At 46.8% G+C, this 25,787-nt stretch overlaps 6 protein-coding genes and 1 non-coding gene across 7 annotated transcripts; 3 read left to right on the top strand and 4 right to left on the bottom strand.

Annotated features, from left to right (window-relative positions):
* Positions 1-131: 131 nt before the first annotated feature.
* Positions 132-1,015, bottom strand: LY89DRAFT_713783 (uncharacterized protein). The gene has a single exon (XM_018218076.1). The coding sequence runs from the start codon at positions 936-938 to the stop codon at positions 222-224; it is 717 nt and encodes a 238-aa protein (XP_018077646.1). The 5' UTR covers positions 939-1,015; the 3' UTR covers positions 132-221.
* Positions 1,016-1,470: 455 nt separating this feature from the next.
* Positions 1,471-4,275, bottom strand: LY89DRAFT_777069 (uncharacterized protein). Its single transcript, XM_018222105.1, has 11 exons — positions 4,093-4,275; positions 3,918-4,018; positions 3,598-3,868; positions 3,487-3,548; positions 2,596-3,435; positions 2,440-2,500; positions 2,165-2,392; positions 2,017-2,115; positions 1,756-1,898; positions 1,571-1,609; positions 1,471-1,523 (listed from the first exon to the last, which is right to left on the bottom strand). Exons 2-11 carry the CDS (start codon positions 3,947-3,949, stop codon positions 1,505-1,507), a joined length of 1,794 nt encoding a protein of 597 aa, XP_018077645.1. The 5' UTR covers positions 3,950-4,018; positions 4,093-4,275; the 3' UTR covers positions 1,471-1,504.
* Positions 4,276-5,954: 1,679 nt separating this feature from the next.
* On the top strand, positions 5,955-6,037 carry LY89DRAFT_t9. Its single transcript has one exon. It is a non-coding gene; the product is annotated as a tRNA-Ala (tRNA).
* A 305-nt stretch (positions 6,038-6,342) lies between these two features.
* Positions 6,343-9,377, bottom strand: LY89DRAFT_680065 (uncharacterized protein). The gene is made up of 5 exons (XM_018214000.1): positions 8,562-9,377; positions 8,326-8,507; positions 7,978-8,273; positions 6,975-7,932; positions 6,343-6,896 (listed from the first exon to the last, which is right to left on the bottom strand). The coding sequence occupies exons 1-5, from the start codon at positions 8,935-8,937 to the stop codon at positions 6,795-6,797; spliced, it is 1,914 nt and encodes a 637-aa protein (XP_018077644.1). The 5' UTR covers positions 8,938-9,377; the 3' UTR covers positions 6,343-6,794.
* A 721-nt stretch (positions 9,378-10,098) lies between these two features.
* LY89DRAFT_178266 (phosphoesterase-domain-containing protein) lies at positions 10,099-12,081 on the top strand. The gene is made up of 6 exons (XM_018205593.1): positions 10,099-10,198; positions 10,258-10,558; positions 10,607-10,704; positions 10,758-10,792; positions 10,843-11,144; positions 11,202-12,081. Exons 2-6 carry the CDS (start codon positions 10,346-10,348, stop codon positions 11,943-11,945), a joined length of 1,392 nt encoding a protein of 463 aa, XP_018077643.1. The 5' UTR covers positions 10,099-10,198; positions 10,258-10,345; the 3' UTR covers positions 11,946-12,081.
* Positions 12,082-13,460: 1,379 nt separating this feature from the next.
* Positions 13,461-18,966, top strand: LY89DRAFT_777066 (uncharacterized protein). The gene is made up of 20 exons (XM_018222104.1): positions 13,461-14,252; positions 14,309-14,541; positions 14,598-14,728; positions 14,769-15,131; positions 15,217-15,314; positions 15,366-15,436; positions 15,487-15,552; positions 15,602-15,893; positions 15,948-16,033; positions 16,085-16,095; positions 16,144-16,649; positions 16,696-17,048; positions 17,100-17,169; positions 17,223-17,462; positions 17,512-17,536; positions 17,602-17,918; positions 17,976-18,211; positions 18,271-18,467; positions 18,517-18,768; positions 18,826-18,966. Exons 1-20 carry the CDS (start codon positions 13,757-13,759, stop codon positions 18,926-18,928), a joined length of 4,146 nt encoding a protein of 1,381 aa, XP_018077642.1. The 5' UTR covers positions 13,461-13,756; the 3' UTR covers positions 18,929-18,966.
* A 682-nt stretch (positions 18,967-19,648) lies between these two features.
* LY89DRAFT_777065 (WSC-domain-containing protein) lies at positions 19,649-25,251 on the bottom strand. The gene is made up of 17 exons (XM_018222103.1): positions 24,691-25,251; positions 24,544-24,634; positions 24,398-24,497; positions 24,212-24,351; positions 24,017-24,164; positions 23,700-23,966; positions 23,588-23,634; positions 23,437-23,538; positions 23,285-23,389; positions 21,918-23,238; positions 21,645-21,871; positions 21,584-21,597; positions 21,501-21,532; positions 20,989-21,449; positions 20,759-20,887; positions 20,618-20,706; positions 19,649-20,565 (listed from the first exon to the last, which is right to left on the bottom strand). Exons 1-17 carry the CDS (start codon positions 25,072-25,074, stop codon positions 19,819-19,821), a joined length of 4,404 nt encoding a protein of 1,467 aa, XP_018077641.1. The 5' UTR covers positions 25,075-25,251; the 3' UTR covers positions 19,649-19,818.
* Positions 25,252-25,787: the final 536 nt, after the last annotated feature.

Genomic DNA, 25,787 nt, shown 5'->3' with positions numbered 1-25,787 from the left:
ATACTTGTTTCTTACCCAATATTTCCAAGATCATATCGTAGACGATGTGCACCTAGTACGGCTTCATCGTAGACAAAGCAAATATAAGCAAGTAGCATAAGCGAAAGCGAAAGCGAAAGCGATTAGATATGGTTTCTCCCAATCACTATGGTTGAGTTGAGCGAGTGCGGTGCTGTGCAACGCTACTTGTACTGCACATATGAATCTATCTCACCGGCATGTCACCTCACCATCTCCCCCGCCCCGAGAAGCATTTTCACTATTTCGTTCCTTAACCAGACTCCTTCAACTGAATCTCCTATTTCAAGATATTCTCCCCAATCGCCTTCCTTCACACCTCCCCATAGCGGCGTTATATCCACACCATTTGCCGCATCTGCAACTTTCGAGCACTTCCAAAGCCTCATACGAGTTCCTACCGCAACCGCGACGAATACACTTTTGTCTATGCTCCTTGGGAAGACTCGATGTTTACCCCACATGTCATCACCATCAAACCAATCACCTAAGAATATCTTTGCTTGCGACTCCAGATCTCTTGACCGGAACTCTTGCTTCTTGTCATAAAGTCTCGTGAATGCGAACAACAGGGTTCGTCGGATAAATCTCGCGCCGGCAATGGGGTTGTCTTGATGGTCTTGGTAGTAAAAAAGTTGCTTCGCATTGGTATTCCATGATGTAAGGCGGTCTGACAAAACATCACGTAGACAAACTGATAATAAGTCATCTGTTGCTTGTTGCTCGACTGGGTTTGGAACTGGTGAGGGATATGGATGACAAAATGTTGTGCATTCCCCTTCGAGTGTGCATCTCATTTCGCTCACGTTGGGATTGTCGCTACTGAGTAATGTCTCCGTGAGATACGGATCATCAATTGATGACGTGATATCAGTGAGGGGTTCTGTCATCATTATTCCTCCCTCTACTTGCGAGGCCATCGACACACCGCCACACTATAATATGAGTCCAGAAGCGGGAGATAGGGTTCTGAGATGGGAGCGTAAGATAGATGTGCGACATAACCCGAACGATCAAGTGGGATTACCCCACCTCATGGAAGAAAAAGCAAAGAGCCAGAGGTTGCACGAAGCCAACTTTTTCTCCGACCTCGGAATTGATTCTCACATTGTTCTTGCGGGTCACACTTTACTTGTCATATCTTGTCTTTATTTCTGACAGACTTTGTTTTCTTTGGATAACAGTCAATATTTCGAATAAAGTAAGGTCGCTTTCTCACGTGCGTTGGCGGTTCGCGACTTCACTTCACAGCAATTCATTGATAAGTCGAGAATTTTCTGGAACTCAAGATAGAAGATACTGCATACTCATGCCAATAGCTCAGTTTTATTCTAGCCATCAACCTCTGTCGTCCACTGACAAAAGTCTTCAAGCTGCCACCTGTCCCTTGGCCATGGCCTTTCGCAAGTTGAAAACGGCAACGTCGAGATCGTGCTGCGTGGGGCTGCATGTCTCTCCAGTCTGGTAGATTCCCTTACCACGACCCTCAAAGTGCAATTTCCAAGCTGTGACCAATTAGAGACGGTCAATAAGGACTAGTACGGAGCACCACTCATTTGTAGGATCCAGAGTCAGCTTGGACCAGTCCTCACTATTGACTCATCAGTATGATGAACTTTATTGAGCATAAGAAGTCTTGATGCTGGAGTTTCAAAAGCGGAAGTGTATCATAAGGGACGTTTTCTCTGAGGAAGATCTCCTGCACCAGACCAGAATCTCCTGGAAAGGAAAACTAACCTGAGGCAATTCTTTTGTTGGCCGACAACGATACTCTTGAACTCTCCCATATCACCCGGTGCGGGACGAAGGTTTTTGAGACCTGCGACAAGCTTAATCAACTCAACGCAGAACATGATGGCAATTTCACGACCGAGGCACTCCTACAAAGTACAATCTAGGTATCAGCATACTTCGATTTCAGTATAATGTCCCAGGAGCACTGAGACAATTACACTAGGAGACGTCGGAACGGATCGTTGCCACATTGGGCCCACTCACATGTGCTCCCCAGCCAAACTGGGCATAAGCTTCTTTGGGACGCCCAGGCTTGAATGCCATTGGCTCTGGAACAAAGTCTGCATCTCTGCTTGCTGGTCCCTTTGGAAGAATTAGTACCGTGTATGAGGACTCTCTGTCTGTATCTTACCAACAGTAAGAGCAGAGTATCTCCTCTCTTGAAACATTGCCCATCAATGGTGACATCTGCGATACAGGCTCGTGGAAGCGAAAATGAGGTAGTCAGTCTCTGAGCTTCAAGAACATATTCTCGGATCGTCTTGTCGGACTCGGGATTCTTTGCAGCAGCAAGGTCCTGCGCATTTGCCCAGTACTGCGCATTTTCTGGTTGCAAGAAGAAGTGAAGGATTTCGCCGAACTATCCAGGTCAAAATGGTCCATCGGACAATAATGGGACTGGCTTACCGCTCCCTCGGTGACGGAAATCGCACCAACGGCATTTATCCAGCAGAGGTCTGAGACTTCCCTGACAGACTTACCTGCTTTGAGAAGTTGGGCAACAATATGACGGCCATACCATCGAATAGAACCCTGCTTAGAGAGATCTCGACGGGTTTTTACCCTGAGAAAGGTCGGACGAGGCTCTCAGTCCACCCAACGTGGTAGTTGTCTCTCAGCACATTGTTCACTTGAATATCTGTTGTCTCTGTGAGGAGGGTGGCGCCCTCTTGAGCAAGTCGTCGGTGGTTCCAAATCGTGGCGGTGTCAGCAGAAGCAAAGAGTCCAGCTCGAAGATTTGTCAGGGCTGTACGGATATCAATCATACTTATGGCGCCATCTGGATTTTCTGGAGTCTGCATGTCGAGATTCCAGAGATCAGCGATCAGGCGAGTGCTCACTGGGATTGCGAAACTATGGCACGCAAAGTCAGTCTTGACCACGTGAGTGGAGAGAGAGTTTGGACTGAGAGTTTGGACTAAGTCTCTCATGATATCAATTTGATCCAGATTGTTGGCCATGCTGAGTGTTTCACCAATTAGGCATTCACTGCCATACGTAGTCAAGAAAGAGGTCAGGGTCGTCTTTAATTCGTCGGAGCCATAAAGGATATCTCCCACAAGATTACGTTGGGCAGTCTGCAAAGCAGAATCGCCAGCAAGCATGTATGCAGAGAAGTCTCTTTTCTCAATGGGGAACAGGCCAGCCAAGATAAATCCGACTGTCTCCGCAAAGTGAGCCGGATCTTTGAAGATGCTGCGTACTGTCGTGTTCTTAGTCACGGGAATCGGTGCGGAAGGAGGCGCTGGATCAGCTGTTGTGTAAAGGGGTAGTGTCCCGAGGTCTTTCGCAATCTTCTCGTTGGTGTTCTTGGTATAGAATGGTTGCATGACATGGATCGAGTTGAACTGAAACCAGCCAGGCACTCGCTGAATCAATTTGTAAAACATTGATCCACCCAATCTAAGTATTGTTAGAAACCAATAGACAAAGAGGACAAGCTCGGTGGCTTACGTCTTTGGGTCGGCTCTGATCTCATCGAATCCCCAGTTTGTCAATGTTGCTGGTGTATAATCCTGGAATCTTGTTAGCATTCGTTTGAAGAGTATCTTATTCTGTACTGACGATTGTGCTAAATCGATCAGATCTCACAAGGGTGATAGCATCTGAGAGAACAGCTCTCCCCAAGGTGAAGTTCAAGCATGCTCCGTGACCAGGGCTCATAGCTGGCTTGGGATCCTCGACAAGTAGCCCGGGGTACAACTCGATCATGTCAGGATCATGATAGAGTTTGCGGAGAAGGTCAGCGATCTCGGGATCGGAATTGACTTCTTCCATCTTCTCATATCTTTTCAGGCCAAAGAACTCACGGACATCGTTCAAGCTAGCAACTGGCCTGTCCACGGTCATGTTAGTCGGCCCCACCGAGTTGAAATGTCACGTACCATTTTCGAGCTTGCAGGATACCCTTTACCATTCGACAAGCCTTCTTTTCCCTCTTACCGGACGATGGATACCAATCCACTTACTGGGACCACTTCGCGCTCTCGAGCCAGAAGGTCAGCTAAAGGAAAGAGAAAACTCCCGTCGAATAGTAAGGGGTGAAAAATGAGGATATACTTCTGGTACTATTCTCTGGCCGTACGTGCCGTATGTGCCTACTATTCTCAAGGCCGTAGCTAGCCGCTGCTAGTGGGATATTCTTTAGAGTGCCTTCCTAGGCTAAAAGAGTTTAGTGACTTTTAAATAAGATAATAGCATAGTGAGAAGCTTAGTACGTAGACGAAGAATCGATTCGACTATTTCTTAGAATTTAAAAGTAAGGAAAGAAGAAGGGAGTGGGAGAGCTAGAGCTTATATACGCCAGAGTGAAACATGCTTAAGCTCTAAGCCCGATCCGTTCCCAGGGAGGATCACGTGGAGGCTACCTAAGTGCTCACGTGATCTCTAACCAAGTGATCCAGATCAGGGTGATCCAGGTGATCCGTAACAAGAGTGAGAGGGTGAGAGGGTGAGAGGGTGAGAGGGTGAGAGGGTGAGAGGGTGAGAGGGTGAGAGAGTGAGACTTACATTCTTACCTAGTAGCAGTGTTTAAGGGAGAGAAGGAAAGAAGGAAAGGGAAAGGAGGGCGGAGAGTGGGTATATATAAGTGAGGGAGAGACTAAGTTTTAGATTTTATCCTAAATCTTAGAAGGGTTGTTGAGCGAGAATTCCAACTGTTGGTGAAACCTTTAGTACGTCATAGCGTGAGGTGACTCGAGTGAGTGGAAATGAGGGTGGAAGAGTGGGAGGGAGACGTGGGAGGGAGACGGTGGAGGGAGAATAAATGAGGATAAGGGAGTGAGGATGAGAGAGTGAGGGTTAGGAATAAAGGAGAGAGATGGTAAGGCATTTAAATGTTGGGAAAAAGAATCATAAATTTGGAAGTAAAAATGCAATAAAAACCGAGTTTAAGAAAAGGGGATAGAGGGGTTAGAGTTTGAGAGAGAAAAAGTAAAGTTGATAAGGTTGAAAATATTAATGTTGTATGAAGTTATAAGTTAAAGGTTAAAGGTTAAAGATTAAAGGTTAAACTTAAAGGTTAAACCTATCGCAGTCCAGCATTTTTGACCACTCCACCTTACTGAAATAGGAAAATTCGGCCAGATTAGGCAAGGCGCTCACACCCAAAGGCTGTCGCCACCGGGGGAATGTTCATGGTCCGGGTTATCAAACATGGAACTGTGATAATGAACAATGCTGGAGAGGCTTCTTCCTTCGGGGAGATCCCGTATAATTATGCTATCGTTTGTCTATTGTCATGTTCCTTACCAAGTGCTATGCCAAATCATCAATCCCTGGCGTAGATAATCGACTAGATAATCTCCATGCATGACTTTCTCTGGGTGAAGTAGCAATTTGGCCATTTTTATTGTAAATACCCGTTTTGGATGCGAGCAACCTGTAAAAGAAAATGTTATGAACATCAGTAGACATTTCAGCATGTCTCTGCCATATTATGTGTTACTAACACTGAGAATAGAGAACCTTAATCATAATCGCAAGCGTCAAGCTCTCTCTCCTGCCAACGTTCCTCTAGGTACGAACTTTGAGAGAAAGTGAAATGTAGATGTTTATTTAGATGCTGACATTAAATTCCTATTAAATGATGCTTAGAACAGTTTAGATCATATTCCACTTAGACCAAGTACATTTGAAATCAACTCTCTGATTAGTCTCACGTGATAAGTTTTCACTTGATCAAAGATCACAGACTACTTGATTTAGCAGAAGTATCATCAAACCAAGCATATCTTCGAAAGAGGGATAGGAAATTGACAATATAAAACAAACTATTACGGCTCGTCTTACTAACATGAACTTCCATCCCCTACAGATCACGTGAAGCTCCATCTTCGACCAAAATTGACCTTTACCCCTTTCTATATTCCTTTTCTTATTATTTTCAATAAGCAATTTTCTTGCAACAACCAATCGGAAACGGGCTTGTGGTTTAGTGGTATAATATTCCCTTAGCATTCATCCAGCTTGGGAATGGTCCAGGGTTCGATTCCCTGCAAGTCCAAAATCTCTTTTTTTTTGGTCCCTGAACTTTTCTTTTTGGGCCTTTTCCAACTTATTTTTGCTATTATTTTGCAACCAAGGAAAAATAGAAGGGTTTCTGAGATCCGTTTGTGTAGCGGCTAATGGATTGGCGAGAAGTCGGTGCGAGTTTAAGTGGGCCTCGAAGTTAGCGAGTAGCTCCCCCTAATTTTTTGAAAGAACCTCTTTGTCAACAATCTTAAGGTGTCTATTCCAGGATGCCCCAGAGATTCAAGATTGAGGTTCGTTTTCTTTTTAATATGCCGCAGAGGGCTTGAATAACAAGGGGGCAGAAAAGAAACTTCTATTTCCCATGTCATCGTTATGATCCTCCCTCTCTTCTTTGCCTCTTCGCACCCCGGAGTTGACCCTCATCCATGCCATCCTCATTCTCGTTCTCTGGCTCTCCCTCACTATCCGTGACATCAAATGATATCGACCTCTCCTCTTCGCTGATATACACGTTTAACATTTCCGAACCCTCCTCATCTTCCGACTAACCAAGATCACGCCCAAGTTATTTCGATTTCCTACCTGAGTACTCTATTGCCTCTTAAGATCCAAAAGCCGATTCAAAAGAACGACTGACTACCATATCAAGCTGAAAATGTCCGACTTCACGTCCAGAATGTTGAGCCTAACGAACGCCACTTAGGGAACAAATCACCACAAAGAAGAAGATCAGACACTGAGTTTCACTTCCATCTATATCAAAAGCAAATGAATCATGCATAGAACATCTAAGTAGAACACAATCCCTTTACATCAGCCGGCAATGTCCACGTCTTCATAATATCCGCTCTCGTCTGGAATTGCATCAAAAGCCCCGCCTCCATATGCCACTACCAGAACAATTTTGTCAGCAAATCTCCCATCCAACCTCCAACATTCAACCCCACACAGAAGGAGGAAAAACTCACACTAATATGACAATGCAACGCCCACAACCCCGGATTATCCGCCACAAACCGTATCAAACTCCACCCATACGCATCCACCGTCAACGTATCCCTCCTCATCGGATTCCTCGTATCGATCCCCTGATACGCGGTCCCCCAATCAAAATTCCCCGTCCCCGAAGCGAGTTCCCAGAACTGGTGGCCGTGTAGATGGAATGGGTGCGCGCCCTCGTCGAAATTGTTGAGTAGGATATCTACGGTTTGGAGGGTGGGGATTGAGAGGATGAATTGGGAGCCGGAGGGTGAGTAGAGGGTTGTGTCGAGGCCGAGAGTGGAGAAGGAGGATGAGAGGGTGGTGTTTTGGGAGGAGAGGGCGGAGATTGCTTGGTTGAGGGTCGGGGTGCTGGAGGGGGTCCAGGTTGTGGAGTTTATGTAGGCTTTGTCGAGGGCGTAGGAGCCGATTTGGAAGGAGATGTCGAGTTGGTAGGTTAGGTCGTTTTTGGGGGGCGAGATGGGGGTTAGGGGGACGAGGAGAGTGGTGTTTAGGTCTTGGCATGTGACGTCGAGGACGTCGGTCCAGTCTATTGAGTTGGTGGGTTCGGATGTTGTGTTGCTGTATGAGATGAGAGCCTTGACGTCGGGATCTAGGACGGGGTTGTCGGCGGAGAAGCAGTGCTCGTTCATTTGAGCGCGGAACCAGTAGTTGGTGGAGGTGGACTGGTTGAAGTTCACGACTACCGAATAGCGCTGTGCGATGTGAATTGGGACGCGGTGTACAGTGACTGGAGTGATGAGGGTCGAGTCTGCTTCGATGACGGAGAGTGTGTGATTGTCAATGCTGACATCAAATTCTCCGAATGCTCCTGTGTTGATGAGGCGGAGACGATGTCGTTTCTGAGGATGAATAGGGAGAATTGCACGAGTGGAGTTATCTTGGCAAATGTAACCACTGTCGGGGTCATATGACGAGCAGTCGAAGCTAGTCTACTCAGTATTGTGGGTACACGGTTTGAAGGAGACTCACTAATTTGTCCCCTGAATTACACCACTGTCTGGCAGTGGCTCTGCATTTTCGTTTCCTGATGCAAGATAAGCAGGCAGTAAGGCGCTGCTGAGATCATGATACCAGTCCGAGAGAAGGATAACTTGATCATAATCGTAGGTCGAGCGAACAGTTGCTTCAGATGGAGAGTGTACGATAAAGGGACCAACAAGGCCGTCCGTGTACTGAGATGAGAAATGGGAATGATACCAATAGGTCCCAAATTGGTTCTCTACAGTGAAATTGTAAAGAGAAGATGTGCCCGGAGGTATTGGACACTATAAGGCCTAGCTTAGAATCTACTTTTGGATGTCATCGAATGTTTCTGACCTGTGTGATCCCCGCCGTTCCATCCATCCAGTTGGTTCCATTTTGAAAGAACCCATGCCAATGCATCGAAGTGCCATTCTTCAATTGATTTGTCACATTGACCAACACCCGATCGCCTTCATTCACTCTGATTAACGGGCCTGGGAATTGTCCGTTCATAACAAGCATTGTTCGCATAACCCCTAAGGATAGTGAGTAGGCACGTGACGCATAATATCCTTCTTCCCGTCACTTACCATCAGGAGCAGCTTGAATCTCACTGACTGTAATATTGAATATCCTCGTTGTAGGAGCAGCATTGATATCCCAATCCATATCTAGAAGGTATTCAGATGGATCTCTCCTCCATGATGGGATATTTTCCGATAGTCCGGATGGCGTGGAGGACGGAGAGGCGCTTGCTGAAGGTACCGTCGATGAAGAGGAGACTGCTGAGCTATGATGATGCTTCAGACCTAATCCCAAGCCCAGTCCGAGAGCAAGAGCAAGGACAACAATAACAACGATAGCCCCTCCGATCAATAAGGAGAGCTTGCTAGGTTTTGAGCTTGTAGCAGATGGCTTTTCTGGATCGACTGCAGCAGTGACTCTGTCAGGCTTCTCGTCATCCATGGTGGTCAAATAAGTGTGAATGTGCTACAGAAACTGGATCGTGACAGCATCTCGTAGCCACAGGTGAAGTGTCCCGGTGGTTGCTCTCCAATGGCTCAAATTTGCGCGCTGCAAGAAAAAACCAGTTGAGCACGCGACTCCAGAAGCGAATATCAATTCACTTTTTTCAGTACAAGGAAAGATCAAAAATAACGGCCTATTATACAATTATAAGACCTGCAAATATCATATACGAGCTTCACGGACGAGACTTCGTGGAGGTGGCTGTCGTACTTCCATCAGATAAGACATTTGTAAATGGAGATGGAAAGATAAGTGACATGCCGACCGAATTCCAGAAGAGAAATAGAAGGTCGACATGTGTACGTGATGATTGGTAATGGGCAGGGTAAGATGCACGTATGTTGATTGTTTGCTGCGATACCAGCCGTCGGGCGAGTTCTGTGAAGATATTGGACGGTCAGACCGAGGGTCCAACGGAGAGGCTTTTGAAGGTCTCAGATTGGAGGTTGCGGGCTGGACTGGGGGTCTAACCCGGGGCTTGACCTCCCGCTGGTGATCGCTAGTCATGGTCTGAAACCACTGGATCGCTTCCTGCAAAGCTTGTCTGCCCTGGCCTGATCCGAGTGCTTCCAGACGTTCTTGGCCTGCATATCCTATCTGAGGCCTGGTAGCCCCGGAGAAAAATCCCCAACCTTTCTCAGTCCTATCTCGAAGACGCACTGTGCTCTTTCCACCTCCCTGGACATACAATCATACGATTAATATTTCCAAGCCCACCTCCAAGCCACAACAGTTCTTCAGAATGCGCCCTGAAGCCACTCAGCCAGATTGGCGAATGCCCTGTTGACGACAAAGAACGTGATGAGGGGTAAGTGACACGGAGACTGATACCTCCTGCCCAATCCATCCCGCATCCCACGATACAGTACCAGCATCCTTGACCAGGTGTCATCCGCTGATCTCGAAACATCCGTCAACCGAACCTATTGTGGTTTCCTGATTGTGCCTGTTTGCTGGCTCAAGACCCTGTCGTGAACCCTGTCAAGTGCGAAAGCTTGCATGAAGAAAAGTGTTGGAAAGACTTCCCCTCGTGCAGCTGCTGGAATTCGTTCTTCTTCCTAGATACTGCTCCGAGCAACACCGTTCACCACTCACATGCCCTGTATTGGAAACACGACAGTCGACATCCTTGACTCCAGCCAAATGGAACGTGGACTGCTCAATTAGTAGCTTCGCACGAGCTCCCAGACTATAAAGTGTAATGCCGGCCCAGTATGACATGACCTTGCAGAAGTTCACATTCACTGATTGACCTAGCACAAGTTTCGAATCTTCGTTGATTAAGCTTGATCTTAGTCCATCTTGACTTGGCAAGCCAATTGACGAGTTAAACTGCTCCGTCACCATGGCTTCAAAGTTTCTTTTGGCGATTGTTCTCGGCACCAAGCTTGCTCTTGGAGCGACTGCTACGTACGCCTCAAGGCCTCCTTTCTCAACCATCGAACCCTCTGCTTCATCAATCATTGCCGCCGAACCAAGCGCAACAGCTCTGTCACCAACTTCAAATGTCCCAGGTGTGGCATTTGACAGAATTGTGCAAATCTGGTTAGAAAATACCGCAAGTACAATTCATTCCATTGCTTCATCCGAAACTGACTTTCCATAGGATTATGATAAGGCTTCTACAAATTCGGATCTGCTTTGGCTTGCCAGTCAGGGTATTGCTCTAACGAATTATTATGCTGTCACGCATCCGTCTGAACCGTGAGTGAAGATGGGCAATCTGGGTTTATAAAACAATACTGATCTTGACATAGCAACTATATCGCAAGCGTAGGTGGAGACACTTTCGGCGAGTTGTTCCAAAATTCCAAGTCTTTTGCTCATAGCTAACCTTTGCAGGCATGGACAATGATGACTTCAATCAAATTCCTGCCAATATTTCTACTGTCGTGGATCTGCTCGATACCAAAGGCATCTCTTGGGGCGAATACCAAGAACATATTCCGTACCCTGGATTCCAGGGCTTCAATTGGTCAAATCAAGTCACTTATGCCAATGACTACGTGCGGAAACACAACCCATTGGTCATTTATGAATCGGTTACTTCCAATGCTACACGACTTTCTCTGATTAAGAGTTTCGATTCTTTCGCCTCGGATCTTGCTGCCAAGACCCTGCCACAATGGTCGTTCGTTACTCCTGTAAGTTTTCTTTAGTCACCTCAAATGGATCACCTCTCCTAATAAAATTGCTTCCAGAACATGACAAACGATGGCCACGATACCACAATCGCCTTCACTTCCAGCTGGGCTCGCGGTTTCATTGCCCCACTATTAAATAACAACTACTTCATGAACAACACCCTCCTCATCCTAACTTTCGACGAAGACGAAACCTACACAAACCACAACAACATGTTCACCATCCTCCTCGGAGGAGCAATCCCCACCTCCCTCCACGGCTCCACAGACAGCACCTTCTACAATCACTACAGCATGATCTCCACCGTTTCCCAAAACTGGGGTCTCCCCTCCCTCGGCCGCTGGGACTGCAATGCCAATGTCTTTGCTCTCGTTGCCAACAAAACCGGGCACACAAACACCGTTGTTGACACCACAAACCTGTACTTCAACTCCTCATACCCCGGCCCCTTGTCCGACGCCCAATACCTGCCATCCTGGCCCGTTCCAGCTACGAACGCTAAATGTCTCACCGGAAGCGTGCTAGGTAATGTGGCGACCACGTGGGGAAAGTCGGATGGTTCGTTTAACTATACGAATGTGTATCCGTATGATCAGATGCATTTGAACGATGTGGGTGGATCGGCTAGTACGGCTGTGGCGTCTTCGACGATGCCGAGTACCACGAGTGCTGGGTCGCCGAGTAGTACGTCTAGTACGCCGGCGTCGACGAGCTCGAAGAGTGCAGCGGCGGGCGTGGAGAGGGGGAGTGTGGTTGTTGCATTTGCTGCGGTGGGATTTGCTGCTCTGTTGGTGGGTTAGAATTGAGGTGAAAGATGGGAGTTGAGATATCTAGTTAAATTATAATTGCGTTGCCCTTTGCGTCAATCTTCGAAAATATATTCCGACATTCCTGATGTTTGAATGCCTATCTCGACGTCCATACTTCATTTTCTCATTCCCACAGCTGCTGATTCTGATTCAGCAAGCTGTACACCTGAAGGCGAATTTATCTGAACTATCTTCTATTGCCAGCCCAACCTTCTATTATCAAAATTGTTATCTCTCTTCTCTCCTCGTCAACAAAGAAAGACAAATTTCAAGGTTCTTAGCTTCTCGCCTCTTTTTAGACGTGTAACGTGTAACGGGGATCAAGTTCCTCTCCTCCTCGAAATTCACTCTCAGCGTACTTATCGCAATGACAACTTGATGCAAGAGATTTTGGAGGTTTATATATTGTTGTCTCAAGACTTAGCGTGCTGGGAAGGATCTTTGTTGCATGTCGTAGGGGTTGGAACCTGGGTGGGGTTTTGAGATTGGAGGTTGGAAGAGGAGATGGAGCTTTGAAGACGGGAGGGAGAAGTTTGATATCACGTGAATCCATTCTATGGTACTAGACGGGACTCTAAGAATTAATGGGGAGTATTTGTTGCATGTCGCACTCTTTGAACCTGGGTTGAGTTTGACAGAGGAGGTGATTTGAAAGGGAAGCAGATTGAAATCACGTGGATTCTTCTTCCTCTTCTGCAGGTGGTGGACGGCCATTCAAGATTAAAGGGGTCTCTTTGTTGCACTTCGCAGTCTTTGAACTTGGGTGGGCTTCTGCTTGGTGACAATTTGAGTAACTTAAGATAAGGAGAAATTCTTGAGCGAGAGTAGGAAGAGTCACGTGTGGTTCCTTCTCAAGCTCGTGAGTAGGTATTTGCTCCAAATGCGTACTTAGACTCAGACTTAAATACCGTGCATTGTACAAGCCTAGGTGAAGTCCAACCAAAACAGAATTCTGACAATCCGTACTTGTCCTGCCCGAACAAGAGTCAAGTGAAGTCACTCCGTCCCTGACCAGGAATTTTTTTGACCAATTGGAAGCTCAGATACCAGAGAACAAATCTTTGTTGCACGTCGCACTTCTGGACTCACCGAATAGTTGCTGAACAGTTGTCAAATCGTTGTTGAATCGTTACCCAAACACTCACTAATCGATGGTGAATCGGCAACGAATAGTTAACTAATAGCTGACCAGAAACGGCCTAGCAATTGCTCGTTAGCTAATGATTCGTTCCTCCTTCTTATCATATTCTGGACAAACTTCTCAATCATCCTCCCTCATTAATGAGCATTTATCAACGAGCACAATATGAAGTTCGAGAGTATAGACCTCGGTCAGCTGTTTCACACCCGGAGAGTCAAAACTGTATTCCTCCGCTCACGTTTGGTGGCGTCAGTCACACCACCATTCTCTATTGATTCATCAATTCATTCGCAGAGCATACCTACTTGAGAACATCAGACCATAGGTTCTACAGCGTTTGGCGGGCTACAAATTTCCGATGCCGATGTTGTCTTACCGATAGGGCAAGAATAATAAGACGATGCTGCTCATTATCACTCTCATTATTATCCTCAGTTTCGGCTTGCTTCCTTCATTATTATTACTTCTGCTGCTCTCTAACGATTTACAATGTTTTACAATGCCGTTCCAAGCAAAGCTTGATGAGTTGAATACTTCGAATTCGACGATCACGTGTTGTATCCATCACGAGTTTATTTCAATCTGTCATCTACAAGCTCTGCAACTTTATTAAAGCATATTACTAATAAACTCGCTACAAATTTCTCAATCAACTGATATCATGCGCGGTAACTCTGAAAAAACCGTTGGTCTCGCTTCGAGCGGTGACCCAGGCCAAGATCCACTCTCATCAGCCGTTGACGAATATCTCGGCTTGGTCAATCATGACGCCCATACATATCAGCTAGGCTCTGGAAATACCGAGAAAAGGATTGCTGTCTTCAGGCATATTAAGGTCTGGAGCAGAGACTCCCAGCTCGAATTCTTAGAGACAGTAGCAAATATCTTTATGCAGCCTGTCATCCTTGCGCGCAAAGTTCTCTCTCATAGAAAGCCATCAAAGAAGGTAATACTTCAAGGGATTGATGGATTCATCCACGAAGGTGAGATACTTCTCGTTCTAGGTCGACCAGGAAGTGGTTGCACGACTCTTTTGAAGACTCTGGCTGGAAGCACCGAAACCTATCATGGATGGAGCGGGATCGTCTGTTACTTTGGACTTCCTGTTAGCATATTGAGGGAACATTATAGAGGAGTTCTGGTGTACAATGCTGAAGGTATGTTTCTCCGACCTCAATGCACCTGGTCACAGGCTGATAATGGGGCTTTATAGGAGATGTTCACTTCCCCTACCTGACAGTCTTGAGAACTCTTTCTTTCGCAGTCAAAACGAAGACACCACCCAGTGACATGAATCATTCTCAACGTAGGAGGAAGATCGACGTCGTGACTAACGCACTTTTGAAAATATTTGGCCTCGAAGCAACAAGAACCACGATGCTCGGTAATGAATTCATCAACGGCGTCAGTGGCGGAGAGAGAAAATGGGTCTCGCTTGCCGAAGTTGTGAGTCAACTTTTTACAGTGTCCTGGAGTTCTATCGTGACTTACGTTCGAATTAGATGTCAACGAATGCGAAAATCAGCCTCTGGGATAACAGCACCCAAGGATTGGACGCAACTACATCTCTTCGTTTCGGCAAAGCTCTTCAGACATATGTGAAGTCTGGACACAATATCGCCATAGCAGCTTTGTACCAAGCGAGCGACGAATTGGTTCGCTTATTCGACAAGGTCACCCTTCTCCACCAAGGACGACAAATATTCTTTGGTACCATTGCTGAGGCTCAAGAATTTCTCGAAAGCATGGGCTTTTGTGTGGTCTGACAGGCAAAGCTTGAGCGAGTTCTTGATATCGGTCACTGATCCCAGCGTAAGGGTCACGAAGGAAGGATGGGAACAAAAGGTCCCGAGGACTGTTGAGGATTGGGAAAGATGCTGGAGAGATAGTGCCTGTTACATGAGACTACAAAAAGCTCTCGACGGCCAATTTAACACTGGACACGAGGTCATAGAAGCAAAGGAGGGCTCACCACTAGCTTCATATGCACAACTTCGAAGGCGTAACCCATATGTCTTGTCATGGGCAGCACAGTTGTGAGTGGAATATCCTGATCTTCTGATATCATCTTCCAGACAATCTTTACACTCTTGGGTGAAAACAGACACTGAGATTCAGCAGAACCACAACTTTGCAACGAGCCTTTATCAGACTAGCAGGCGACAAGCCCTTTCTAGGAGCCAGTATTATCGGCCCAACATTCATTTCACTAATATTTGGTGAGGAGTTGTCGGTCTGTCGTCAGCGGCATGGCACTAACGTCTTCGCAGGAAGCGCTTTCTACAATTCTGCAGATAATACAACTGGCTTCTTCAGTCGCCAAGGTGTTCTGTTCTTCAGCGTAGGGATTATTCAACGTGAATTGAAGCTTTTCTTCTGACTCAATTCCAGCTGCTCTTCAACTCAGTCCAGACGATGGTAGAGATCTCCTCTCAATTTGCTCAAAGGCCGATTGTAGTAAGTACCCGCATTTCTCGGTGAAAAGGTCGATCTGACATCTTTTTAGAAAAAGCAATCCGGCTTCGCAATGTATCACGCAAGTATTGATGCTATCGCATCTTTGATTTCTATCTACCCATTGAAGCTGATCGGTGTCTCGTTGTTCAACATCGTGTTGTACTTCATGGCGAACTTGAAAAGGGAGCCTGCTGCTTTCTTCGTATTCGAGCTCTTTACGTATACAATGGTGCTGATCATGGCTTCTTTGTTTCGACTCATCGCGGCACTTACCAAGCATGAAGCGATTGCTACTAGTATTGGTGGGGTTTTCATTCTTCCTCTTGTTATCTATACTGGATGTGAGCTTCGCTCGCCGAGCTGGAAATTTTGCTTACAATCCTGATGGAATACAGATATTATACCGAAGCCGTCTATGCATCCTTGGTTCAAGTGGATTACATACATCAATCCTCTCTCTTATGCGTTCGAGGGCCTCATGGTATTTTGCCCCGCTCCCTCACGAATTCTAGCCAACACTAACGTTCAATAGGCAAATGAATTGTGATTCCTGACACCTCACTAATATACCGCGTGCTAACATTCCCACAGCCACGATCGGCTCGTTCCGTGTTCACACATGGTCCCCAGCGGTCCAGCATACCCAAACATATCACCTCAAAACCAAGTCTGTCCTGTGACCGGCGCTACTCCAGGATCTAGTGTCGTTTCTAGAGACCATTACATCGATGCTTCTTTCGAGTATACATACAGTCATCTGTGGCGGAATTATGGAATTTTACTCGCCTTCTTTGTGGGGTTGGTGGTTGCGTATGGCCTGGTTGTGGAGTTTGTTCCGCAAGTCGAGAAAGGCAGAGGAGATGTTCTCATCTTCTTGAGGCGTAAGAAACATACCGCATTGGAGAAGAACCCGCCGTTGCCAAGTGGAGTGACTCCAACTACTTCTCGATTGCCTACATTAAACGATCTTCCGATCGCGAGAGTAGAACAGGAATGCTTTACCTGGGACAAGCTCGAGTATCAGATCCCAATTAGGGGAGGAGCCAAAACACTCCTAACCGACATCCAAGGATACGTCAAGCCAGGAACAATGACAGGTGAGCCCACATCCACAACCAGCATCAAAATCTACTAACAAACAAGCCCTGATGGGAGAATCCGGTGCCGGGAAAACAACCCTCCTGAACGTCCTCGCCCAACGCATCCATTTTGGCAGCGTCCACGGCTCCATTATGATGAACGGTTTACGACCAGACTTCAACTTCGCTCGTACAACAGGTTACGTGGAAAGTCAAGACGTACATCTCAGCGAATTTACTGTTAGGGCGACATTGAGTTTTTCCGCACAATTGAGACAACCTCAACATATCAGTGATGAAGTGAAGAATGAGTATGTGGAGGAGATCATTGAGATGCTTGATATGGGAGAGTTTGCGGATGCTGTTGTGGGAGTTCCTGGATCGGGGTTGAGCTTGGAGCAGAGGAAGAGAATGACAGTGAGTACATGTGGCAGTTGGCGAAGATAAATAAGCTGACATGTACTAAAGGTTGGTGTCGAATTGGTTGCAAAACCATCGCTCTTGTTTTTGGATGAGCCTACTAGTGGTCTTGATTCCCGTAAGTGAACCATTCTCAGGCTAGGGTGTTCAGGTGTTGACTCGATAAATCAGAATCTTCTTTTGCTATTGTCAAGTGTCTCCGAAAGCTTGCAAACTCAGGTCAAGCGCTAATCTGCACAATTCATCAACCTAGCTCTGCTCTATTCGAACAATTCGACAGACTCCTGCTTCTACAGAAAGGCGGTCGATGTGTCTATTTTGGAGATATTGGATCGAACAGCAAGACCGTAATCAGCTATTTCGAGGGTAATGGGGCAAGGAAGTGTGTAGCGAAAACCAATGCAGGTGAATGTAAGTGCCATGACTTCTCTATGTAACTGAGTACTGACTGCCTGAAAAGATGTATTAACTGCAACCGAAGCTAAGTAAGTGTGGAGTTCCACTAGTGTTCTCCTCGGCATTGAACGCACTGACAAGCTCCTTTGAATAGAGACCGCAAAAATTGGGCAGACATCTGGCAGAAATCCAACGAAGCCCATATCGTCGAGAAGGAAGCCTCGCCGACCACGGTCAAAGCTCACAAATCAAGAGGGAAGGACACGACTTCCTATCTTCACCAATACCGACTGGTTCAACGACGAAGTTTTCAGTGGTACTGGCGCTCACCAGTCTACATCCGCGGCAAAATAATCCTGAATATCGTCGCTGGTCTCTTCCTAGGCTTTACATTCTATCAACAGAACAATTCTGCTCAAGGACTGCAAAACAAGATGTTTGCTACCTTTGCATCTGTGATTTTATCAGCTCGTATGTTGCCTCCATCCTTCGCTTTGTGTGTGTTAATGCTGATATGGTCAAACATAGCATTGATGAATCAACTCCAACCTCGATTCTTCAAAGTCCGAGCACTATTTGTATCAAGAGAAGAACCAGCAAGAATGTATCACTGGTCCATATTCATCTTCACTACCGTCATCACAGAAATAACCGCGAATCTACTCACCGGGACGTTGTTCTTCCTTCCTTGGTACTTTGTTGTTGGTTTCGAGAACGATATGGTTAACGCTCCGAGTAGAGGGATATACCAATGGATTCTCTTCGTAAGACTGTCTCCCTCAATTCAAGCAATGGTAGCAGCAAGCTAACGTAAACAACGCAGTTAATGTTCGAAACCTGGCTCTCAACCTTCGGCCAACTCCTCGCGGCCATCGCACCAACAGAACAAACAGCTCCCCTCTTCATCCCCATGCTCTTCGTCTTCGTAGCCCTATTCTGCGGCGTCCTGCAACCTCTTTCGCAACTCCCGCTTTTCTGGCATTGGGTACATTACGCTAGTCCATTTACTTGGCTTATTGAGTATGATTCCTTTCCCACCAGATCCCCACTCAATGCTAACACAACAAAGCGGTCTATTCTCCAACATCCTCCACCTCACAACAGTAACCTGCTCGCCCTCGGAAATCAACATCTTCCAACCACCGGCTAACAAAACGTGCGGGTCCTTCATCGCTCCTTTCCTTACGTACGGAGCTGGGGCGATTTATAATCCTAGCGCGACAAAGGATTGCGAATACTGTCGCTATGGAACCGGGGATGAGTACTTGGGGACCTTGGACATGAGCTGGGGTGGACGATGGAGGAATTTTGGGGTTCTTTGGTGAGTTGATTGTGTGGAAATGAAGATGGGATGTGAGCTAATATAATTGGTTGATAGGGTTTATGTTGTGTTTAATGTTGGGGCGTTATTGTTGGTGACGGGGATTCCGAGATGGGTTCGTGGGTGGAGGGGGGCGAGAGTTGGTGCGGGAAATGGATAGGTTTGAGAGCTTTGAGATGATGTTAGTTCGCTGAGAGGTCAATCGATATGTTATCTTTTAATTTTGGAATCTTACAGTATGATGAGTGGTATGCATGAGGTAGGTGAAATGCCCGAGATGAATGGTAGGTAGGGTCTAATTAACTACTCGGCATATTTCCAGGCTACAACTCGCTAAACTTCAGGGGTCTCGAGCCTAAATAGTGACTCTAGAACCCGAGCGACTGAGATTTAGTGATCAGAGCCTGAAACTTGCTATTTCGCCGCGCCAAAAGTGCCTGGACGTGACAGTTTTTATCAAAATGACATTCTGGTTGTCTGGTTTCTTGAAGCGGCCTTCTTTCTGTTTTCGTTCTAATTCCAATTCGGGGTTTTATCAGGTACTGGAGCACATCATCTGGTGATATTTTATCGTTTGAAATACAACTCAACGGCACTTGAAGGTTTTTGAATTATTGATAGTTACCGTGGTGCGGGGTTCGGAAGTGAGAGGTCAAATATGAGGTGTTGTAACGCTAATTGCGCTGGCTGCGCACTGTGCGCTGAATGCGCTGACTCCATTTGTACCGAGCACCAGGTGCGAGATTTAACTGGAGCTCGGGACTGATTTTCTGTTCTGATTGTAGACCTTCGTATTGACCATGCTACATATCAACTCAGTACCAGTTGCAAACACTTAATCCCCGCAGTAAAGGTCTCGCCGAGGGCATCCCAAAAGGATCGTAGGAAGAAATTGTTTCATTATTCTTGAATATATCTTACATGCCGTCAAGTATTCCTGTTTCTATCACTTTTCGTATATCTCACCCAAACTCCAACACAAAATCCAACCTGTGTATGGTCCATCAAGCCCAGTTTCTATATTGCATTTCAACACCAAACTTGCTTTTTCTATCCAATCGTACTAGTGGGTGCTACCGAACTCCAATGTCCACTCGCCGTTCCGGTCACAGTGACTGAAGTCGCCACATAAAGATTATACATATTCCCCGCGCCACACTTCTGGCTCTTATCCCCGGCACAAGTCATCGTACACGCCTTCGCTCCCACAAGGCTCGTAGGTTCTGGCGTAGGGGCCACGCTTCCGGCGTAACATTCCCGCCCGTATTCGACGCCGGCGTAGAGATATGTGGTCGCGGGCGTAGCGGATAGGCGGGCTAAGGCAGATGAGATGCAGAGATCGGGCGTCATGCTGTCGTTGCTGAAGAGTTTGGGCATGTTGTGGCCTCCGTAGGGACCACCAGCGGGGTCGGAGTAGCAGCCTGAATAGGCGAAGCCGCGGAAGGTGAGGACGGTTGGGGATGGGGATGACGATGAGGTAAGAAGAGTGGTGGTTTGGGAGGTGGTTGTTGTTGAGGGACTGCTTAAGACGGAGGATGAGGTGGAGATGGTCTGGGACGAGCTTGAGGAGAGGGAAGATGCGCTGCTTGATGAACCGGATGATAGGCTGGCTGGTAGAGAACTGCTTGGCTGGCTCATTGATGAAGATGAAAGCGAGGATACGCTACTGAGTACACTCGAAGAGCTACTAACTCGACTCGAGCTTGACGAGGCAGCTGACAATGAAACGCTAGATGAGCTTGAGCTGGATCCAGCAGCTTTCACTTGGTACATGGAAAGTTTTGAAGCTCCGCCGCACTTTCAGATGATTAGTCTAGATGCCCCAGCATCGTTTGGAAAGAGGACTCACGTATTCAAATGAATTAGCCGTGCAAGTATCAAGACATCCGCTATCGGCTGTTTGAACACTGCCTGTCCCCAAGGTATTACCGCAGTAACCTATTGGCTGTGTAAGTTTTATGTCATACCAGATGTTGTGAGAAGGACGTACACTCTCGATGATATTCAACACCAAAGTAGGTGAATGTAGCGCATGTAGCAGCACATATCTCAATAGTCATGTTGTCGTTTGCGTATACAAGACCTGTAAGGGCTCTTGCGTTCGTTGCTTCGGTGTAACCTTTACAATATGTTAGTATTATGTCTGTAGTAAACAAACCGAAAGGATATGAGGCATGGGACGAGAGCTCAATCATTCAAAATGATCAGTACAGCACTTACATCCAATATAAGCAAAGTTCCCTGCATTCTTCACAATAGCTGGACCTGTAGGCTTCGTAGACGCTGAAGATGATGTACTGCTTAAAGTAGAGCTTCCAGAAGCACTCGTTGACACGGTGTTCGAGACTGAGCTCGTGGATAGCGAGGTCGTACTGCTTAGTAGAGAAGAGATGGAACTAGAAGATGTACTGCTCCGTGTAGACGACACGGAAAGGGACGAAGATGACGAGCTAACACTAATCGAAACTGACGAGGATGATCCTGTCCTTGAGCTGAGCGAGGTCGTCGAGGAAACGACTGACGAGGACGATGAACTCGAAGATGATCCAGGGATGGAATCGGGACCTGGAACATATTTCGTTCGATCATAGTAAATTGAGATGTAGGTTCCATCACCTCCACAGGCTTGGGAGACATCGCCGGGGCAGGAGAAGGCGCATTTTTTGAGAGAATCGGCAGTGCTAGCTGTGTTAGTATATCTTGTAAACAAAGGAAATGAAATAAGCACTCACAACTTCGTGTAAGATGGTGCTGTGTTTCCGCACTAGATGGAAAATGTTAGAAAGTGAAAGGGAGGCTACAGGAGATTACTGACCCAGCACTGGGTATCTAGATTTTGTTAGCCCCAATAAGTAATATAAGTGAGGACAACTCACGATACTCAGTCCCAGCAAATTTATATCCAGCAGCAAAGCAGGTGTTCTGGCACCAACCATTCTCATTGGTCGCATTGTTATACTGCTTCGACAACTGACGTCCACCGCCGTCATAGTAGCATCCGAGATAGAGATATTCGGAAGAGCCATTCGCCAACAAAGGTCCAACTTGGCGAGTCACAATATTGGCTGTGACTTGAACGTCGTGTACACCAAATGTAACGTCACTGGTAAAGTCAGCTAAAAACTTTCAGAGGTTAACAGGCTTCTCACTCAGTATTTAGAATCCAAACATCAGACACAGTATGGGCAAGACGATCCACACCAAGCGGTGCAGCAACGATAGAAACCTGACCCAATGCACAAGAGTTAACATCGATAGATTGTCCCTCGTGAAGATCGACATTCGAATTAGGTGCCAAAAGCTCAGTATCGATGGGAGGTTTGCTCTTCGTGATCAACAAAGCCGAGCCACCGGCGTTGCAAACTCGAATATTTCTCGAGACGGTGGTGCCAGCAAGGACATCGCCAAAGTCCATAACAACAGGTTCTGAGTAATCCCATCCACCTTCGATAGTGGAGACGGAGATGTTTGCAAGAGGAGCCGTTGATGCTGACGCTGTCAACATGACATCTGACGAACCGCCAGTTGTCCACCATTGCACGAAGGTGGAGTATGCACCCGTGATGTTGGAGATGAATTGTACGGGAATGGTCAGAGATGCACCTGGGGCAATGGTATCGCCAACTTTCGGCAGATTGGTAGAGCTAAAACTTGCCCCAAAATTTCCATTCGTGATGTTGTGGTAAGTTATTATTTTTCCTTGAGTGGTGTCAATTGATGCTGTCCACGCCGAGCCCAGGAATGTCAAGGTATCAGCTCCAACGTTGGAAAGAATGACAGATGCCGATAGGCCAGAAACAGCGGCTTGAGAGCCAACAACGACACCACCCAGGTCCACAGCAGGAGGAGTGATTGTCAAGTATGCTGTCTTCGAAACTGTAGTACCGGACAACGAGATTGGAAGGATATTGCTGTATTGGGTAACAGCATTAGTCGTATAGATATCCAAGCTGGTACTGTCGACTCCGGGTAGAACCTTCCCATACGAGGCATTCTGGGCGTTGTTGATAGAAGCTTGAGTCAAATTCCACGTGACAGGGAATGAAAAGGTAGCACCTTTGGCCAAGGCACCTTTAGGAAGTGTAGAATTCGAGCACTGCCAGGTAGCATCTCCAGTTGTACATCCATTGATCGAAGTGATGGCAATCAGCGCTGTACAGTTGATGATCACGGTTGAAGTATCGCCAATCGTCAAACTTCCAAAATCGACGGGTTGAGAGCATTGAAGTGGTAGCGCGACTGGGGATCCCATACAGATTACATTTCCGTTCGTATCTGATACGTACAGTCGCCCATCTCCGAAGGCAGGACGCTGGAACTTGTTGAGTCCACCGGTAGCTGGGATTGTAAGTTTGGTGAGAATGCCATTAACAGGGACAGCATTGTAAGCTTGCAGTCCTGCAGCTGGGTCCGAAACCCAAAGGATACCAGTCCCGGCTTGGCCTTTGTAGGTCGTAACGGTTGGGATACCTGAGCTTGTTAGCGAAGCTTGCATGTCTAGGAGGGGTTTGCTTGCCAATTCCAACTCTGCCAGCTGAATTAGCGGCTGTCTGACCAACTTGAGTAAAATATGGTGCTCCCGCAGAGTCCAAACCCATCTTGTACGCGACAGTCGGATATCCTATGCTCGTTTAGTATGCATGTGAAGCGCGTCATGAGGATACTCACCAACAGGGGTAAAGTAGATGTAACCTCCTTCCAAGGGATATGATCCTGCTCCTCCGAAGACGGATCCTTGTCCGATGATAGTTTGGATAATGTTATCAACACCTAGTAGTAGCTGTCAGAATTTATTCAGGGTCAGAATGAGTAATATTACCTCCTGATCCTTGCTTGAAACCTCCCAGATTATTCGCGTTCAGAATGCTTTGATCTCGGTTAGTGTGCGCGAACACCCATATATGAGGAGCAAGATTCGACAGAGCACTTACTAGGCTTTGCCATTCTTGCCAATGGACATGGCCATCTTTGAGACTCCAGTACCACTAAAGACCGTCGAATCAAGCAACGCAACACCTCCAGAACCCAGATCTCTGTCACCAGCATCCATCGACACATATTCGTAGGGCTCAAAATAATCCGAAAGTGTGATCTTTCCTGTGCTAGAGATCGCAAAGTTTGCTACAACCTCGTCCAGTGTCGAAAGTGGTGTTCTTCCAGAAGCCGCGACATCGCCGTTCGCATGGCCCAGACCGTTTCTGGCTACACTTTAGCTTGGATGATGAAAAAATGCGGAAACAGAACATACCCAGTGGCCAAGAAAACTCGAGAACCATCAGAAGCAAGACCCATCCCGCCTTGCCAAATCCCAGCCTTTCCACCTTGTTGTACTGTGATATCCGACACGACCGCAGGTGCTCCAGGAGACGATTCCATAGCATAGAGTGAGGTGACGCCTTTCATCCGATCAGTTATTGATCCATCTCAAAGAAACCAAACCTACCAACGCCTGAAGTAGTACTGACTGCAACAAGCATGCCAGTGTAGTTGAACAGATCGCAATGACCTCCGAAGGCTCCAATTACAGCCCCATTGATTAGTGACAAAGAAGGCCGCTGCAGTACGGTTCCTCCAATGAAGTATCTGCTCTTGTCAGCGAAAGGTTCAAGACTGGGCGCGAGCATCATACCTGGTATTATCATTATCTGCATAGTGTCCATCAATTAAGATTGGGAAGCCAGGCTTATCTGCCAGTGTGCGTATGTCGACGGCATAGAATCTGTAGATTCCTGGTTGATGTTAGCTCTCGAATAACGACTTTAAATGAGACGCTACCATTTGCAACACCACCATTCGAGGCTCCATTCTTGTATCCTTTGGAGAAGAAATAGGCGGTATTAGTATTCGGATCGATGATTGGTGTCCCCTTGCGAGATAATTAGTATTCTTAAATTTCAGCTCCCCAGCATTGGAAATGCTCACAGTGATTCCGATGTAGTCAGGAATATCTGTGCAGCCAATATCGCTCTGGAGAAATGGAGGTTGAACCGTCCTCGAATTCAAAAGCGTTCCATTGACAGCATCCAAGATTCGCAAAACATTCATCGACGAAGCCAGGAACACGATCTGAGAACTCCCTGGAGGGGTGTAGACAAGTGGCTTGGCATACCATTTCTCCTTTGCACCATATGTGTTCTTCCATAAAATACCGAAAATTGAGGATCCGACAGTGGCCGGGTGCATGTTATGATTATCCATATATCCGGACTGGGCATTGTCGGCATCTTGGATCTCATCCGTGGCTGCCAATGAATGAACGAAGACCGGCACGAATGCCAAAAAGAGAAAGAAAAGTTTCGACCACATCTTGAACCCGTTTGTAGTGAACGTGGGCCCGAGATGGGGAAATACAGAGGAAACGAGCGACTGTTTGTTGGAGATGAAAGGAAAAATTTCTAGCAGAAATGCCTGTCATACTTATGGCGGGAAGATATTGGACTGGATAAAGCAGGTACGCGAGAAAGATCCCGGCCCTGGTCGAGGTCTGTCCGACCTTTGCCCAGGCTACACTGCTGCACTAAAGCTGAGCAAGTACAGGATGCAGGGGATAAGCTTCGACGAACACAGATCTGTGGACCATTTTGATGGTGCACTGTCATCATGACTTAGGAACAGATCAATGTTAGCATTTGGTAACCAGGTCTAGGACAGAACGTCACTACTTCGAGTAGAAGATGGAAACAATAGTCGAAATAGGGATGGAAAAGTAACATCGAAATCGGGCCATGAAGGCCTGACAGTTGGCAACCACTGCTGTTATCTTCGCTACATACTCCAAAACGTAGTTCGAAGGGAGACATACAAGAACTAGAGCGAATTGTGGCTTGTACTCCTTATCCCAAAGCAGCAATGGTTAAGAGTGGCTTATTAACAAGCATCCCACTGGCCAGTGAGCAAGAAAGGCTTGTCGACTATTGAAAGCTGGGCGAATCAAGTGATTGGTGCCATCCTTGGTCAAGGAGTTACCATCAGCCTTGGCAGCCTTGGCAGGTCGAGATTGGAATCCGCGAGGGCGAAAT

This window comes from Mollisia scopiformis (assembly GCF_001500285.1).
Source record: "Mollisia scopiformis unplaced genomic scaffold LY89scaffold_2, whole genome shotgun sequence".
NCBI lineage: Eukaryota > Fungi > Ascomycota > Leotiomycetes > Helotiales > Mollisiaceae > Mollisia > Mollisia scopiformis.
This window is presented reverse-complemented; position numbering and strand designations above follow the sequence as displayed.

Bases quoted from the DNA above. Each gene is read 5' to 3' on its own strand.
- LY89DRAFT_777066 (XM_018222104.1), top strand. From the start codon at position 13,757: ATGCGCGGTAACTCTGAAAAAACCGTTGGTCTCGCTTCGAGCGGTGAC. The intron at 15,132-15,216 runs GTGAGTGGAATA...GAGATTCAGCAG, and splicing joins TTGTCATGGGCAGCACAGTT to AACCACAACTTTGCAACGAG. The intron at 18,468-18,516 runs GTATGATTCCTT...AACACAACAAAG, and splicing joins CCATTTACTTGGCTTATTGA to CGGTCTATTCTCCAACATCC.
- LY89DRAFT_680065 (XM_018214000.1), bottom strand. From the start codon at position 8,937: ATGGATGACGAGAAGCCTGACAGAGTCACTGCTGCAGTCGATCCAGAA. The intron at 8,274-8,325 runs GTCAGAAACATT...TAGGCCTTATAG, and splicing joins GAACGGCGGGGATCACACAG to TGTCCAATACCTCCGGGCAC. The intron at 7,933-7,977 runs GTGAGTCTCCTT...TGAGTAGACTAG, and splicing joins GTAATTCAGGGGACAAATTA to CTTCGACTGCTCGTCATATG.
- LY89DRAFT_777069 (XM_018222105.1), bottom strand. From the start codon at position 3,949: ATGGTAAAGGGTATCCTGCAAGCTCGAAAATG. The intron at 2,501-2,595 runs GTAAAAACCCGT...TAAGTCTGTCAG, and splicing joins CTCGTCCGACCTTTCTCAGG to GGAAGTCTCAGACCTCTGCT. The intron at 1,899-2,016 runs GTGAGTGGGCCC...TGTACTTTGTAG, and splicing joins AGTTTGGCTGGGGAGCACAT to GAGTGCCTCGGTCGTGAAAT.
- LY89DRAFT_713783 (XM_018218076.1), bottom strand. From the start codon at position 938: ATGGCCTCGCAAGTAGAGGGAGGAATAATGATGACAGAACCCCTCACT.
- LY89DRAFT_178266 (XM_018205593.1), top strand. From the start codon at position 10,346: ATGGCTTCAAAGTTTCTTTTGGCGATTGTTCTCGGCACCAAGCTTGCT. The intron at 10,559-10,606 runs GCAAGTACAATT...GACTTTCCATAG, and splicing joins AAATCTGGTTAGAAAATACC to GATTATGATAAGGCTTCTAC. The intron at 10,705-10,757 runs GTGAGTGAAGAT...ATCTTGACATAG, and splicing joins GTCACGCATCCGTCTGAACC to CAACTATATCGCAAGCGTAG.
- LY89DRAFT_777065 (XM_018222103.1), bottom strand. From the start codon at position 25,074: ATGTGGTCGAAACTTTTCTTTCTCTTTTTGGCATTCGTGCCGGTCTTC. The intron at 24,635-24,690 runs GTGAGCATTTCC...TTATCTCGCAAG, and splicing joins CTGACTACATCGGAATCACT to GGGACACCAATCATCGATCC. The intron at 21,450-21,500 runs GTGAGTGCTTAT...TAACACAGCTAG, and splicing joins GCACCATCTTACACGAAGTT to CACTGCCGATTCTCTCAAAA.